Here is a 17,000-nt window from a genome sequence, read left to right as displayed (position 1 = left end):
GTGTGATGGAGTGAGAATTTTATCAAATACAAGTATGGAATTTCTGCAACGGGTTCCAGATTCCGCTGTATCTATCTTCAAAATTGGAAGCACATCACCTGCTGCATTGCTGTATGATGCCTTGGATCATTTTGACAGGCGAAGTGCCAAGGTAGCCAATGCTTTCTTTTACATAGAGAAATAGTTGATTTCAAGTTTGTTCTGGTAAATTTTGTCAATTTCTCTGATTTCTTTTGCTGCAAAGATGGAGTTAGTTGGTTTGCTGCTTGGTTTATGTTTGAATATTGCTTATTAATTTGATAAAGTATATAAGTGCATAAGCACACTTCATATTTTAACTGTTATTTGTGGACTTCTTATCCTTAGTATGCTAATATTCATGATATCTTTTTCCCCTTTCATTCTCCTGTACAATAACCACAGGACAGTGAAGAAATGATAAATAAATGAGTTTTTTGTTGAGATGGCATTTTTTTTTTCCTTTTGTGGGTGTGATTTCTTAAAGATATTTCGGTAAACCATTTGTTACCAGGCAGATGAAAATTTGAGATTGATACGCTCATCCTTGCCTGAGGCTGTTGAAGCCTGCATTGATGCTGCTGGTCATGAATTTGATGTTTCACGTCAAAGAACTCTATTAAGAGCTGCAAGCTATGGACAGGCCTTTTGCAGGTCAGTTGTAATTCCTTTTAGCATGGCATTTGATGCTCGAACAAGCTGCTTGTTTGGAAAATGAAAAACATTTTGAAATTTGATTTGAGTTTCGTTGCTTGTATGTTTGGCACTAAACTAGATGGTTGTCACCTTTTTAGAATCTAATCTCTGGATGTAAGTTTCAGTCAATTGTATAAAATCTGGGATCTAGTGCTTTTAAATGGAATGACATGGGCTGTTGTTGAAGTGCTGGGATATGTATAGGAAAAATACTTTTAGGAATCAACTTTTTCTGCAAAGTGTAACTACTATATCTATAAATGAGGAGAAAGGAGGTTCAGATTAGATGAATCTAGAAGCAGATGAAACTGAAACCCTGGTTACATAATTTTGCACTAGTACAGAGTTCTGATCAAGGTTTTCAGCCTGTTTGCAACTACTCAGTTCACTCTTTTTGGTTTGTTATATATTCAAATATCATACGTTGACATAAATTTGCAAGTAATACTTTTGATTCTGTAATTGCAACCTATGAAAATGCAAAATTTACCCATAAAACACCAATTGTCTTTTGTACTTGTGTGCTGTATTGTGAAAGTAAATTTTAGCATTCAATATTTGAATTCTGAATTATTATTAGTTTTCAATGCTCTTAAGATTGAATTCACATAAAGAAATCTACACATTATTTGTCTAATATTGAAAAACTGAACTTATTTAAATTGTTTGGGAACTGCAAATGTTGAATTTTGGAAACCTATTCCAACCTATCTTTGTAACTTTCAAATTGCACATAAAATTTAAAATACGTAGTATGACACATGATAAAAACATAGTTAGGAGTATTGAACAGTATGAAGCATAATACGATTTATGAAAACAGGTTCTAAAAATTGTTTCTAGTGGATGCGTTCTGCATTCAGCTATGAGAAGGTTCTCTTTGCTGAGAGTCTTAATCTTTTCTTTCTCTTTCACTTAAGATCTTCACTTTAGTGGTTTATATCTGTGATCAAAAGAGATTGAAACTTGCTCAATTTAAGTCTGTATTTTAAAACAACTTATGTTTTTATTGAACAACACCTGTCAGAAAAAGTGCTCTTCTGATTTTATTATAATTTGGAACTTTTTATTTGAAAGACCATCAACCTATTGGCCCTGCATTTTTTATTCTTAGTCTGGTTCGGAAAGTTCTAAAATTTTCCACGTACCTCTTTAACCATGCCATTTCTGAAGTGCCCTTCCAAATTTCAGAAGGCATGTGGTAAGCCAACTACACCTTGTAGGGTTGGATTTACAAAAAAAGTCAAAACAGTTATAAGAACCTGGCAAAATCTACTACATCTATAGTTGAGATTTGAACTTTTTATATGCACTGCTGCAATTTCCTCTTTTCCCATACTCATGCTTGCTCTTCAGCTGTAACGGATGTTTTTCTACGTATCAGTGTGATAATTCGCTAGCTACCTTCTACTGGATTTTATTTGTAGTATTAGCTATTTTCTTTAAGCATGAGGATTTTTTTTTCTTCTGATTTATGCTCTTGATAATGATATCCAGTTGGCTTTGGCAGCAATTTTCAACGTGACCGTATTCAAGAGATGTGTAAAACTTTGCGGGTCTTAAATGCTGTGCGTGATCCTGAGATTGGCATCCCTCTCAGTATTAATCAATATAAGGTCTTAAAGGCTCAATGATTTGCCATTTCAATATTTTGATGCTGAAATTACCTTTCCCGGACTGAGTAATGTGCTTCTCTCAGTTGCTTACACCATCTGTGCTGATTGCTCGTTTGATTAATGCTCATCGTCACCTTCTTGCACTGCGGATATCAGAGTATGTTGGAATGAATCAAGTAGGTTCCAATGTGCTTATTTCTCAATATATCAATGTTATTTTAGGCTTATGTCTCATATTAAATTTTCACAACTTTGCATGTCCTATAACAAAAGTAATGAAGAATTAAACCTCAACACTGCACCCAAACTTCATTTGTTTGATGGGAATTCAGTTGTAGTTAAATAAATTTACAGAGTGCATTGCCCATGCATATTAATATTGACTACTGGGTCCAAGTCTTGTGTTTGTGATGAGTTTTCTAATTTTACTCTTGTATCATGTAAAAAATGTGGCTTGATATTTCTTCATTTCGGTTTCCTTAATGAAATCGCTTTATTGTTGCTTTCCTCCCTTCTCACCCTTTTTGAATATCAAACGGAATACTGGGGGCATGTGCAGCAGGTCTTTTCTTGGGGAAAAATTGTAGAAACATGTTGGAGAAATGACACTTTGAATCTGAACAGTATTGTGTCGAATAAAAATTCTAATATAAAATATGCAAAAGTGATGGAGGCAAATGCTTAGCGGAGCACAAGATATTTTGGTGCATTTGGTTTATGGAAAAGAAAAAGTGGAAATGGATTAAACTATTCTATTGGAAAGGAAATGAGTATTGTTCCTCGTTGTTTTCATTTTGGAAATAATTAGAATTAGAAACAGGTATTCTATTCGTCTTCCTAGGCTTTGGTGCATGGAATATTTCAAGGAATAGACCAATAGCTTTATTTTACCATAATAAATTGGGCTGATTGAGTCCAGTTCCTTCTGATGCTCTTTCTAATGGCTGATTTCTTTGTAATGGGCTTTCCATACTTATTGACCATGGGAGTTTCCAGCTTTTTATATGTTTATAATAAAATTCTTGTAAGTGTTCAAAAAAAATGTAACAGAATTTTGAACTTCAACAGTTCTTTCTGCTCTTACTATCCGTGCCCCCTCATTTTACCCATGTTTTTCCTTTTCTTTTGCCCCTCCTTGCCCCTATGCCCTCTTTTCTTCATCTGCCAAATTGCAGTAAGATTGCTTTATACCATGAGTTAATATTGCCTTGTGGAGATATGGCATCACTGGGGATTGTATTCCTGGTGAGCAGTTGGTCACAATGCAACATAGATCACATTGCTGAATGATGATGGCTTTTAGAGTAGAGCTGGAAACTCCAAACATGGAGGAAAGTGGACTTGTGTATGCTGGCTTTGGGGGGAGCTAGATTTTATTGCTGCATTTTATTAAGCGTTCAGCTTCTACTGATTGGCTTCATGTAGGAGGTGGTGATAATGCATTGGGCATGCTCAAAGATAACAGCATCATTAGCAATTCCAGATGCCGCTCTCCTAGGAATTCTACTTGATAAGGTAGCCCAAGATTTTTGGTATATTTCTACATTTGATTTTATGTAAATGCATTATCTAAATTTATATGCTTTTTGAGTTTCAGCTAAGGTTATGCAGAGGCATATCATATGCAGCAGTTGCTGCTCATGCAGATAAGAATGGCCGGCGAAAGTTAGCTGCTATGCTTGTGGAGCATGAACCACGTTCCTCTAAACAGGTTAAATTCCTGATCCTTATATTTGTTGGAATCTTACGATATTGTGTATATTGATCATGATCTTTCCTCTTCAGGTGCCACTTTTGTTAAGCATAGGAGAGGAAGATACTGCTTTAATGAAGGCAACAGAAAGTGGTGACACTGACCTGGTTTATCTTGTTCTCTTCCATATCTGGCAGAAGGTATTGCTTTGACAGAACAAGAAGCTTTGTTTACATTTGTTTTATCGCACAAACCATAAAATGGAGCTAATATGTGTGAAGGATGGAGAGGTGGGCATAATTGGTAGGGTTTCACCATCTATTTGAAAGGTTGCCTTAAAAGTTTGATTTTTCTCACTGAATGTCTTGTTAATAATACCTGTCATTGGCTGCCTGCTGATACTTGAAATGGAAGTGCCAATAAAGTTTCTTGAACTGATTACATTCTTCTGTTCATGCAGAGGCCACCTTTGGAATTCTTTGGAATGATTCAGGCCAGACCCCTGCCACGTGATTTATTTATATCTTATGCACGGTAGGTTCACAATTAAAGGAATATTATTGTTACTATTTTTCTTCCATATTATATTTTTAATCTTTTGTAAGCATGACTTTGCAAATAATTGTGGAAATTAAAATTATTAAAGGCTACATGTAACGAGGTCCAGGTAACATGATATGTTAAAAGTCTCTGAGAGGCTGAAGAGCTAATATAAGGTGCAAGAGATGGTGCGCTCTTAGGTGATTGTGATACATTGATATTACGTAGTGAATAGTATTGAGTAATCATAAAATTATAAAGTGATAAATATATTATTTTAGGAAGTATGCTTTGTACCTTGACTCTTAGTTTTGCCTTTAGAATAAGCGTTTGTGCTCGTTGTGGCAGTGTTGAGCTGTTTCTGGTCATTTATTTGATAAATGGTGGAAATGAAGCTTTTTCCCTCAAGGATTTTGTGTTTTCAATTTTTTACACTACATGTGTCAATGTTTGTATTGATTATTCATGATATTTTGTGTTTCAGGTGCTATAAGCATGAATTTTTGAAAGATTTCTTCCTTTCTACTGGACAACTTCAAGTAAGTTTCAGTGCTTGGGTGCTTTTGTTGCTCTTACTACTATCAAATCATTCTTAGAATTATTTGTTGGTGTTATTGGTATTATTACCATTATTGTTATTACTATTCTTGCTGTTCTTAATATTGTTCATTAGAAAAGATTCAACTGCCAAAAAGGAAATTTTTTGTTTGCTTTTGTATGATATCTGATATCCTAAGGGTATTCAGCTATGAGATCGTTGAAATCTCAGAATTGATTGGTATTCTGATCATAAGAACGTTGAATATGTTAAATCTTTTCGGATGATATAATATACAATGTTTACTGATTGTCAAAGACTGTTGCAGATTATTTGCATCAGTTATCAGCTTTATGACTTTTAAATTTTCAGCTATGGCTGGACCATAGAAATCACTACAGTTTGTCAACTAACCCTTCCATGGATCAAAGATGTTTAGTGGTTTACGCTCTCCTTATGGGATCGAAGATGTTTATTGATATTCAATAACAACCCTACAATCTTTGTTTTCCAAGTTAATGGGTCGTGGGAGGCACCTTTAGGAAATTAGTCAATGGAGATAAGTAGATATAGAACTTTAGGCATGACACCAGGTGCCTCCTTTTGCAGTGTGTGAAATGTTCATGTTCTATGTTGCATGAATAATTGAATATCTAACACTAAGCAATGAAGATGTCTTAGACCTGTCTGGCAACTAGAACAGTACAGAGAAGAGAAAAGATAAAGGGTGATGGTAAATTGGGAACCGACCAGGAAAAGAAAAGAACAGATCCCTCTCTCTTTCTTGCACATTCAATCCATCATTCTATTCTAAGTTGAGTATTTTACCTTTAAGCTTCTTGTGGTCAAAGCTTAAATATGCATCAAGGACCTACTAAGTGACTTCCATATTTGATTATGTGATGAATGTTTAACGTGCAGTTTGTTTGATTTGTAGGAAGTTGCATTTCTTTTGTGGAAAGAATCATGGGAACTGGGAAGAAATCCAATGGCAACCAAAGGATCTCCACTTCATGGTCCACGGATAAAACTAATTGAAAAGGCCCAGCATCTTTTCACAGAAACCAAGGAACATACCTTTGAGTCCAAAGCTGCTGAAGAGCATGCAAAGTTGTTGAGGTGAGGGATATTAATTACTTTAGTGTTTTGTGTTTGTTAAGGCATCAAACCTCAAACTAAGTTGCAATTGGATAGGCCTAATCTAGATAGAAATAATTGCAAATGCCAAACACAATTGATGTGAGGCATAAAACTACATAATAGTATTGATGTAAAAAGCCAACCCTTTGGGGGAGTGCTAAGTTCTATTCATGTGGGCATCTCTACTTGTTTGTAATTTGGTTTTATGTTGGTTAATATGATATTAAACTACAGATTGTTTGTCGCCTTGTTTTGTAGTCCATTTGATGGGTGCGTTCTTCTCAATTGTTTTGTAGCAGGTGCTCACATCATTGTTAACTAAATAAACGAGTTCAGGTTTTAATAGGGCATTGTTAATTGGGTTCAGATGGGTATTGGTATTAGATTTTGTAATTGAGTTCGGGTACAAGTACCTCAAAATTAGCAGGTACCTTATCTGTTGCCGTTCCTAGGTTCTTTTAGGTAGGGACTGTAATTTGTGTATTTGTTTGTAAGGCAGGAAATAGAGAAGGCTTAATTTTAGAAATCTTAAAGATTCTGAAGAAACCACATTCTTTATTTGGTTGAAATGCAAAGTATGCAGAAATGTTTATTAGATGTATTCATTATCTATAATAGCACTGACTATAGCCTCCCTCCAGTATCGAATGGGGAAAATATAGGAGGCTAAAAGAAGCTAGGGATTGGAGTTCCTTATTTCATATAGCAAGATTTAAATATAGTATAACAGGAAATTTTGTTTCATGATCCATACTCATGATTGGAGTATTATAGTTTCTCAGTGTGTCCATCCTGGTTTTCAGTCCTCATCAGCCAATATTTGTATTTAGTTTTCTTTCTTTCCTTTCTTATAAAATGAGTTGCCTACTAATACACCCATTTATCTACTTTTTCGAACACTTCCAAATTATACAGAATACAACACGAATTAGAAGTAAGTACAAAGCAGGCCATATTTGTCGATTCAAGTATCAGTGATACTATTCGAACATGTATTGTTCTGGGGAATAATCGGGCGGCAATGAAAGTGAAGACTGAATTCAAGGTTCTTAAACTGCCCCTATATTCTCTCTTGCCAAAAGAAGTTTCTCTTTTTGGCGCAAGATATGGCATTCATTTTTTGGCTTCTTTGAAAGTTTAGGCATCGTTCATTTAAATTGCCCTTACAACCCATGGAATCATATTTGTTACTTTATTGCTTACTTGTCTCAGGTTTCTGAAAAGAGGTGGTATTGGCTTAAAGTTTTTGCTTTGGCTACAATTAGAGATTGGGATGCTCTTGAGAAGTTTTCAAAGGAGAAGAGACCACCAATTGGTAAGCTATGAACGTTCTTGTTCAGTTTTGGAGAGCACGATAGATAAGACATAATCATGCTTTGTCTGCAAGTGAACTCCGCTGCCTGCTATTATGAAAGATATAATTATTGCTTTGTTTGCCAGTGGTTACCTGATATTGTGAAGGCATGTATTGTAAATTAACATCATAAGATGAAGTGATGTGGGATGGGTTTTCTTGATACATGTTTTCTATCCCACCCAATTTTTATATCCTTATTGTGGCACTAGATGGAATAAAAGAAGAATTATAGGCAAAGGAAAAAAATAAAAGAAAATGGAAAAAGTAAAGATATTTGTTTACATTTAAATTTTAACCTATTGATCTTTTAGAAAGACGGAGTTCAATTAGTAGTTTCTAAAGTAGGTTTAATTAAGGTCAATGCTGTTTGAAAGGTCATTTAGGTTTTAATTATCTTGATTTGGGAATAAATATTTTAAATCATTATTTTTTTAATTGACCAATGTTGAGGGATTTCTAGGGACACAATAAAACTATGGGGCTTTCATTGCACAAATGTAAAAGGTTTAGTTTAGTCAGCCTATTAGCCTAAAATATTTTTGTGTATCAGTTCATGCATAAATGAAAAATGTTTTTATTTTTATTGTCTTAGGTTGCTCCGTTAATTATGGTTTTAAAAGAGTATGCATGTTTATATCGATCCTGCCTTAAATATGCAAATTTGATTGGTAGATCTCATCAAAGGATCATATTGCTGTTTCATTTGGCACCTTTTTTCTTTCCATTTATTGGTAACCAAGGAAGAGGAATGGCGTGCGGGTGGGGACAGGAGAGGGTGTTCTAGTCTGATTTTTGTTGTTGTTTTTGTGTGAATTTCCCTTGTTATGTAATGCAATTGCAACTAGCATTAACACAGTTTGCATTGAATTTGGAAGTTAAAATGGTGAAAGAGAGTGGGGAGAGGGGGAGGGATAAAATATAAAGGCACTGGTTTTGGGTTTTGTTCGATGAATACATCAATTAAATGCCATTTTCACTACAATGAGTGTTTGTTCTTCACTTTCTTTATAATTATGAGGCAAGTTAGTTTGTTTACAGTTTTTGTTTTTTTATCTATTTTCTGTGCATCAAATAGGTTATAGGCCATTTGTTGAGGCATGCGTTGATGCTGATGAGAAAGGTGAAGCTCTAAAATATATCCCCAAGCTTGCTGATCCTCGGGAAAGGGCTGAGGTAACAATTTATGTCCAATATATGTCTTTGATTTCGCCGGCTTTCATGGGCATGTAGTGTCTACTTTTCTGTGTGTGATTGCTAATGTAGCAGATGCAAGTGATAGCTTTTCTCGTTAGAATAGATGTAATAAGTTTTTTGTTTTATACCTTTGACACAAGATCTGTGTACGGTTATGACAGGCTTATGCTCGGATTGGCATGGCCAAAGAAGCTGCTGATGCTGCTTCCCAAGCCAAAGACGGTGAATTGCTGGGAAGATTGAAATTGACATTTGCACAGAATGCAGCAGCTTCATCACTTTTTGATACTCTTCGGGATCGATTGTCTTTCCAAGGCGTTTCCTAGTCTTGTATCCCTTATCTTATTGTTGGTGGTGTTATCATTTGTTAATGCCATTGTTATTTTTGAAGTTTCAGCTGTGTTGTGTATATATTCTTGTCCGTATTTATCCAAAGAAAAAGCAAGTGGTTGTGCGGATATTTATAAAAAAATTAGTGATTGCAGATTGAGCGTAAAGGACAATGAGTTTCCTTTGTAAGTATCATTTTTCCAATGAGATTGCTTCGATTTACAGAATTGTTGGTGGACTTCCGTTAAGCTATCAAAAGTTACAATAAATTGCTCAACAAGCTTCTGGTCTAGCTCTAGGCTTCAACAGTTCATTATGAATATGATGAGTAGATTAAAATCAGGCCATGCAGATTCAGATTGAAAGAAGACAGAAATTTTGGCCATGAAATGAAAAATTATAGTCTTAAGTGCTGAATGGTTATGAACATCAGAAAATTCAGTAGACAAGCAAGCAGTTGAGATTGGACTCTCGCGAACTTGAAGGGGAAAGTTTTTATAGGTTTCATCCTTCCTGTGGAGCAGATCTCCATGTTTAGTAAGCTTCATAGGAAGGGACATGAAGCAGAGAGAGAGAGAAAGACAGAGCCTTTTCATCTTGTTGATTCCAGCAGGACAGGAGCTTTCTTTCAAGAAATAGTTTAAATCCCTCTTGCCTGCCTCTGCCCATCGCCCTCCCAACCCTGTTTCAGTCGGTGACCGGTTCTTCGCATTAAAATGTCAAAAAAATCCGAATAAAGTATTAAAGTTCAGAGTTGGACGAAAAAACCCTTAAAAGCTCTCCAAAATCCCTTTTGAATACGTAGACTATAAGTTACAATTTTCGACACAGTTTTTCCCAGCATCCACACACCATCCTTAGAAAGCCCAAAACCGGAATGTCGTGCAAATGTGGAAGCCGTTCGACCATCCGCGATGACGTGACCGGCAACCTCGTCTGCTCCGAATGCTACACCGTCCTCGATTTCGACAACTACGACGCCCAAATCGGCGGCATCAACGGTCCCCAAGGCACCAACATCTACATCGGCTACGCAGGTACCGGTTCTCTCTTCAGTTACAAAGACAAGAAAATCTTTCAAGCCAAAACCTTAATCCACGAATACACCTTAAATCTTAACATGTCTTATTCCGAATCCGACGTTACTTCTATGATCAATGAGATTACTGAAGGACAATTCGGTGGAGGTGATTGGTTTAATGTTTTAATCGGTGCTTGTTGTTATGTTGTTATGAGGAGAGATGATAGGTTTTTGCCCGCTGCGGAGGTGGCGGAGGTTGTTGGTTGTGATGTTTATGAATTAGGTAGGATGATTGCTCGTGTGGTTAAATTTTTGAATTTGACTTTGCCTGAGGTTAGTATCGCGGGTTTGTTTGAAAGAGAGTTGAATAATTCGATGAGGATGGCAAATATGGATGGGGAGAAGAAAGAGAGGATGAGGAAACAAGGGATTTTTTTGGTCAATTGTGCAGTCAAGTGGTTTTTGACCACAGGGAGGAGACCACTGCCCATAGTGGCGGCAGTGATGGCGTTTGTGGCAGAGTTGAATGGGGTAGAGGGTTTTGAAAGATTGAGGATGTAGCGAAGGAGGTTCATGCCACGGTGGCTACTTGTAAGTTGAGATATAAGGAGCTTTTGGAGGCACTTGTCAAGGTTGCACAAGTATTGCATGGGGCCAAGATGTGACAGTGAAAAATGTGGTCAAGTATGCACCATTTGTGATTCGATATATGGAGATGAAGTCCATGCAAGAACCTGGGGGCGGTGGAAAGGGTGAGAATTTTGATTTGGATGATGTGGTTAGTGAGTGTTTGCGAAAAGTTGCAGAATATGGGGATGACGAGAATTATATTAAAGGTGATTCTCAATATTTTGAAGGAAGGTATAGAAGGGAGTTTCCTAGGATATATAATGACAATAATATAGGTAACCTTAAGCTTTCACATGAATGCTTGTCCATGATTTATACAAATTTTTTGACTGAGGTTGATGATGATAGGTTGGAAGGACAAAGTGGAAAGGTTCATGGGAGAAAAAATAGAGGGCTTGAACTTCATGCATGTAAGGATTGGTGGAGTGGGAAATCGGAATTAAGTAAAAAGCTTCTTCTTAAGCAAATTATGGAGAAAGAAATAGGTTTGGATGCGATGCCACCATCTTTTATTGCCGGTTGCAAGGCAAATGAGAGGAGAAGGAAAAAGATAAATGCTGCTAAGGTGCGGATCAATAAGATCATTGATCCATCCAATTCTGGTTCAGATGGTAGTAGCAATCTTTGCTCTTCAGAAGTTGTTTGTGCTGGGAAAAAGAGAAAGAGAAGACAAGCCAGTGAAATCGACTGGGAAGATTTTGTTATTGAAACCCTCCTCCTGCATCAGGTGAAAGAGGAAGATATTGAGAAAGGGCATTATAAAGCGTTGCTGGGGTTGCATGTCTTCAACTCTGGGATGAAGTGAGAGCTTTCAGTGCAGAAGGCATATTTTTGATTAACTTACATCCTTGACTGACTGTATTTTTCTATAGAGCGCTTTGTCCAATTTTTTGTTTGAGATTTTACAGCAACAGAAAGCTTTTTGATACCATTGATGACAAACGGAGAAACGGAATTTGAAGTCTCTCTCTCTCTCTCTCTCCTTATACCAATGAAAAAATTGAATCTCTTATTTTTATTTTTATTATTCTTTTGTAAATTGTTTCTAGATTCGATCTCTAATATAAGAAATTTTGGTATTTAGATTTTTTATTGTGTTTTCTCGTTTAATTTGTGCATTTTTGTTCACCTAATTGCATACCATCTCATTCCAATAGCTACGATTGATGCACTGTTCTGTAGGCAGAAGGATGGGAAAATGATTTCCTCCCTCTCCCTTATGACCATGAAACCAAATGCAATGGCCCTTGAGCCTGTGGTTTGCTCGTTGAATGCTTTAAAAATAATCAGCAAATGTGAACTCGTTCACAAAATGAACTTTGGTTTAGGTCCTAAAACTTGGAAACTTCAGATGCAGATGATTTACGAGCCAACTTATCAATGCTAGTTGCACCATGCAAGGCATTAAGGGACGGCAACTAAAAGGAAATAGCAACCAAGTGGTTAACAAATTTATCGGCTCCTATGTCCATTGAAGATCTTTACCAGAACTATACAATGTTGCAGACATACTTCAAATATGATTTAAAGAGGTAAAACTGTGACTATAATATTGAACATCATTTCTGCGCTAGTAGGGGAGTATTAACACAAACTGCACACTCTCCAACTTTAATAAACATAGCAAATATTATTATATTGTAATTGACCATGTTCATCAAATTAAAAATAAACTTATCAAACCACAAAATCTTCAAAACAAGAAGGGATAGAAAGTAAACGTAAATTGCTCAAAAATTGATCTGTCCTCTCAATCTAAGAAGGGAAGTAATCAGCCTAGAAGGCTTAGCCTACCCACGACTAACTATCAAGACAACTACATAAACAAGTTGGGTCTTGATGCCTTGTAAGTTGTCTTAAGCTTCCTGGTAGGTGGCCTAACCTTCTTGAACACAAGTGGGAATTTGATTTTGGAGTTGTGGAACTGCTTGGTGCTGTCCCTCTTGCAAAGTTTTGCCGGGATGGTAGCTGTCTTGATGATTTGAATGCATGGAAACCTCACCCTGTGACGAGATGCCATCTCATTGTACATCTGCTCTACGGCACCATTGAGAGTTGTGTCTCGGTACTCCTTGTACATATTGTGATACCCAGTCCGACTTTGATATCGCAGCCAAATGCCATAGTTCTTGATTTTGGTTGGGTTTTTCTCAAATATCTGAGATCACAAGTACACATCATGAGAAAATATTGATTTCTGTTCTTTACTAGATGTAATTAGAACTATAGCAGTACAGCACAAACTATTTCACCAACGGAAGAAAATAAAATACTAACTTAAGACTCCCCAATCAAGTCTATACCCAGCAACAAACTAGATACAACAGCCAACTTTGCAACAACAAATGTCCGTATAAATAGAACTCAACTGCAGTCCCAGTAAAGCACAAGTGCATTGGAACAAGGTTTGAAGGTAAATTAGGGTACAAATAAGTATTTTCTTACTTTTGTTATCCACTGTGTACATGGGTAAATATAAGTGCATGTTGTCCCCTCTTCTTAGCTCTCTGCGGCCTCCAAAAAGGTCCAAACTCCCAAACGCAAAAGAGTTTAATAATGTTTTCTTTCCTCACAATCTAACAAAAAGTTTAACCCTCACTAGCACTGGTAATTTACTCTGGCCCATTAAATGTCCCAAGAGACCAGGCTCAGATGAATAATTAACTAGAACCAACATTTAGAACTGAAACTAATCATTCAGCACAAAGCTTCTTTTAAATCAAACCAACTTTAACTGGCCCCGAGAATTTTGAGCTAAAAATGATTCCAACTTCAAGTCAGAGCAGAACATGGCAGATTTCTTTAAAACACGATTCCTTGTCCAAAATGTCACACCAAATATAGCACACAAACTAACTCAAGCAGCTCAAAAGGTCTAACTCCAACCATACGGAAATCATTACCTCATAGGAAGAGAGACTCAGCTGAACTAAACCCAAGGATATAAGATAGACCTACTTCTTTCAGCACTGGCAACTCTACATCCAGTATATGGCAAAGAAAGTAACCAAATTGGAAAGGAAGGTCACGCCTAAAGGAGGTCCAAGATCTCTTTCTTTTTTAAAACAAAATAATGAACACAGGGGGGAAAGGTTTTTAAGGTGTTTTTCCTCTTAAAATATATGCATGAGACAGCCTCCAACTAACAGTAATGTCACTCGTAACTTCAAATTATGAATGAACAATATAAGTCAAGCATTTAGCTGTAAATTTGGATCATTTATCCAGACTTCTAAATACGGTAGGAAAAGTTTATTGAACACAATACACATAAGATAGAGTAACGTAGCCTACATATTGAAATGCATTGCAACAAGTATAAGCTATTTGTGGGGTTCATAATTTCAAAAGATTAACACCTCATTGATAGCCAAAACTTGTCCATTGCTTTTCTTCACCTTCTTCAGCTTCCTCAAGAAATACCTAAGGTAAAAACAAAGACATCAAGCAACAAACAAAAAAAAAAAAGCCAACTAGAATCTGTAAAATTTAGTTTACAGACCAAAACTTGGATTTGGCACGGACTTCGTTAGTGGCCCAAAGCTTCATACGGTAAATCTTGGGATGCTCATCTGCTTCTGTTGGGAGACCTCTCCCCACTACCTGGTACTGGTGATACTGTTTTTTTTTTTTTTTTGAATATAAGAAAAAGGAAAAGAAAATCAAAACCCAAAATCCCAACACCATTTCATCACCAAAAAGACACAATATAATATGACAATTGACTGTTAACTTACCCTGAAGGAAACCATTTTTGGAGTACACAAGACAAGCTACCGCTCGCTGCTTACTTCCTTATGCTTTCTCCCTCTGCTGCTCTCTGGCAGCGGTAGGATTAAAAACCCTACTTTCTTTCTTGTAAATTTGTGTGGGCTCAAGTGGGCCTCAGGATGACCCAAGCTCATATATCCTTTCGTTGTTTCTTTTTTTGTGATGGAAAGCCCAAAAATAAATGCCTACTGCCAACTCTCTCAGCCCAGTTTGGCATTGCAATTTTTTTTATTTTATTTTTGGCATTATGCTTCCAAGAAAATGTAGTGATTAATCAAACGCAGCTCAAATTGCAATAGCAAAAGGCTCCCATTCTTTTTATAAATTTAAAAAAAAAAGGAAAAAAGAATAAAGCAAAGAATTGGTTTTCAAAAAAATAATATTAATTATTTAATTTGTCTAAATCACAAATCATCTTGTGCTCAAGTTATGTTAAGGCCCAACCCCTAGATATTTAATACCCTAAAAGATTGTTAAGCCCAAAAGATTCCACTGTTTTTTTCTTGTTTTTCTTTTCATGTTTTGTTTGGAATTTTTTATTATTTTTTTTTGGATAGTTTTAAAGACGTACTCCTCATATTGACCTAATGCATTCAAAATTTTACTCTCAAAATACTAAAATTTACATATATAAATATAAACTACAAAAAATTTTAATAATTATTTAAATACATTTTCAGTACCTTCACATGTGATTTTAGTAATCTAAATTACAAGAATATTGCATACATATTACTAAAATTTTAAATATTGGTGTTGTTATGTGTGATAGAGTGAGCATCAACATTATGTAACAAGTGATTAAGCCAATAGGCAAGTTGTTGGAGGTTTGTCTTAGGGGGAAGTACCAAGCTGTTAAAAATCCACACACACACACCCAATATATAAAAAAAAGAAAAAGGAAGGGCCTATTCTTAGAAAGTTCCTAAACCATACGAAATGACTTAATTTTAAATGTGCAAGGAGATAGAAGATAGTCCAAGCTTGAACCTGCTAAAGCATCCACCCCTTGACCAGGATGGGATTGGATGGATGGATACCTAATGCGGCTATTGGTTTTGATGGGATGACGATTGCACCTAAGCACTCGCCGTCCACGCTTTGAAAACTGTCTTTGTTGAATTCTCTCTTGATCACGCCATTTGCACTCACACATTCTCTCTGCCTTCAACCACAGCACGTTCTTTTCTCAAAGCCAGATTCCACAGCTTCATCATCTACCTTTGGATGACACAAATTTCCAGACTATTTCGTTTTATGAATTAAGATTCGAATATGAAATTTTCAAATTAAGAAGTCTCGTTAACAAATATTAATTAATTGAATTGAGTCATAAAAAGATTACTGTTTAAGTTTGGACTATGTCACTAGAGATTCCAATCATAAATTAAAGCATCAAACTCTTTCATATTACAAGTGCAAGTAAATCATGAACCATTCACACTCAGATCAGAGTGACTAAAGGAAAATTATGAAGACTTTGATAATGCCCTCTAATCAATACAGCCATGTTTGAATACTTTAATGATTAGTTTAAATGACTCGTGAATCTAATAAGAGTTTTATTTTATTTGCATAATATGCAAATAATTAAATAAGTAAGTTGATTCCGTGCTGCATCTTGTTTAATTGATAATTGAGTCTAACAAAGTCAAATTTGAGATTAGTGCAATCAGTTTTCTTAGGCAAGCTGGTAGCTGGGAGTCCTTATCTCACATACAAAGAATGATGGGATGGACAATGAACATTATTTTTGGAGCCGCAAAGGTTGTAAAGAGTAAAGCCAAAAGTATAGCCCTTGACGACTATGAACTGGAACAAGTTTTGAAATGAAATTTAAAAGGTTAGGTTCCCAGCGTTTCAAGTAATCCATGCAAAGTCTACCTCTGCCCTCTCATGAACCCCATGACAAGCAGCAACATGTTTTTTTCAAAAGTTGAACAGCAGACATGATGAGACTTTCTCACCTTTCATGTACAAGGTCATCCGACCACATGAAGACCTCATAGATGAGACCACCCTGTCTGAGAGTTCTAACTTGAATTGGGCTTAGTTAATGAAGGAAACAAAATTAGCATCACAACAAACGAGTCTAAAAATACATTAAATTTTCTGGGTGGTAGGAGGTCAGCAGGAACAACGAATTGCTCTGATGGTGATGCCCCCCACCACAAAAAAAAAAAATTGATACAGAGAAAAGGGAAAATGACATCAGATAGGAATAAAGAAAGTATGGTGCACACCTAACATTTGACCAGTCTTAAATAATATGACTGTAACAGTTACACACCTAAAAGTTGATCGGTTCTTTATCTGTATCAACAATATAGAAAAAAATTGGGAAATTAAGCAAAATAACATTCTACCATTCATTGTAAGAATAAATTACAGCATGAAAGGAGCTTAAAATATATATTTATAGTAGAAAAAGTTGGAGCAATCAGAAACGAGTAGTA

The 17,000-nt window shown here is 36.0% G+C and overlaps 3 protein-coding genes across 3 annotated transcripts; 2 read left to right on the top strand and 1 right to left on the bottom strand.

The window, feature by feature from the left end:
* Positions 1–10: 10 nt before the first annotated feature.
* On the top strand, positions 11–9,349 carry LOC110429225 (protein VACUOLELESS1). Its single transcript, XM_089782379.1, has 14 exons — positions 11–151; positions 533–672; positions 2,212–2,330; positions 2,414–2,506; positions 3,756–3,845; positions 3,928–4,041; positions 4,116–4,223; positions 4,484–4,557; positions 5,048–5,102; positions 6,039–6,220; positions 7,157–7,286; positions 7,454–7,556; positions 8,674–8,771; positions 8,954–9,349. Exons 2-14 carry the CDS (start codon positions 654–656, stop codon positions 9,116–9,118), a joined length of 1,350 nt encoding a protein of 449 aa, XP_089638505.1. The 5' UTR covers positions 11–151; positions 533–653; the 3' UTR covers positions 9,119–9,349.
* Positions 9,350–9,480: 131 nt separating this feature from the next.
* Positions 9,481–11,795, top strand: LOC110429226 (POLLEN-EXPRESSED TRANSCRIPTION FACTOR 2). The gene is given in 3 exon segments (XM_021445151.1): positions 9,481–10,686; positions 10,689–10,782; positions 10,785–11,795. Coding segments are annotated over 3 exon segments (1,575 nt in total). The 5' UTR covers positions 9,481–9,999; the 3' UTR covers positions 11,579–11,795.
* Positions 11,796–12,357: 562 nt separating this feature from the next.
* LOC110408942 (large ribosomal subunit protein eL20) lies at positions 12,358–14,639 on the bottom strand. The gene is made up of 4 exons (XM_021418104.1): positions 14,511–14,639; positions 14,276–14,391; positions 14,133–14,196; positions 12,358–12,931 (listed from the first exon to the last, which is right to left on the bottom strand). The coding sequence occupies exons 1-4, from the start codon at positions 14,523–14,525 to the stop codon at positions 12,590–12,592; spliced, it is 537 nt and encodes a 178-aa protein (XP_021273779.1). The 5' UTR covers positions 14,526–14,639; the 3' UTR covers positions 12,358–12,589.
* Positions 14,640–17,000: the final 2,361 nt, after the last annotated feature.

This window comes from Theobroma umbraticum, unplaced genomic scaffold (genome assembly GCF_002168275.2).
Source record: "Theobroma umbraticum cultivar Fairchild unplaced genomic scaffold, ASM216827v3 scaffold_44.0, whole genome shotgun sequence".
In the NCBI taxonomy this organism is placed as follows: Eukaryota; Viridiplantae; Streptophyta; class Magnoliopsida; order Malvales; family Malvaceae; genus Theobroma; species Theobroma umbraticum.
The sequence above is the reverse complement of the archived record's forward strand: the minus strand, read 5'-3'. Positions and strand labels throughout refer to the sequence as shown.

What these genes read in the sequence shown, in the direction of transcription:
- LOC110429225 (XM_089782379.1), top strand. An exon ending in TTATTTATATCTTATGCACG is followed by an intron (nt 4,558 to 5,047) that starts GTAGGTTCACAA and finishes TTTGTGTTTCAG; the next exon opens with GTGCTATAAGCATGAATTTT. An exon ending in ATCCTCGGGAAAGGGCTGAG is followed by an intron (nt 8,772 to 8,953) that starts GTAACAATTTAT and finishes CGGTTATGACAG; the next exon opens with GCTTATGCTCGGATTGGCAT.
- LOC110408942 (XM_021418104.1), bottom strand. An exon ending in CGTGCCAAATCCAAGTTTTG is followed by an intron (nt 14,197 to 14,275) that starts GTCTGTAAACTA and finishes TTTTTACCTTAG; the next exon opens with GTATTTCTTGAGGAAGCTGA. An exon ending in AAGTTTTGGCTATCAATGAG is followed by an intron (nt 12,932 to 14,132) that starts GTGTTAATCTTT and finishes TTGTGATCTCAG; the next exon opens with ATATTTGAGAAAAACCCAAC.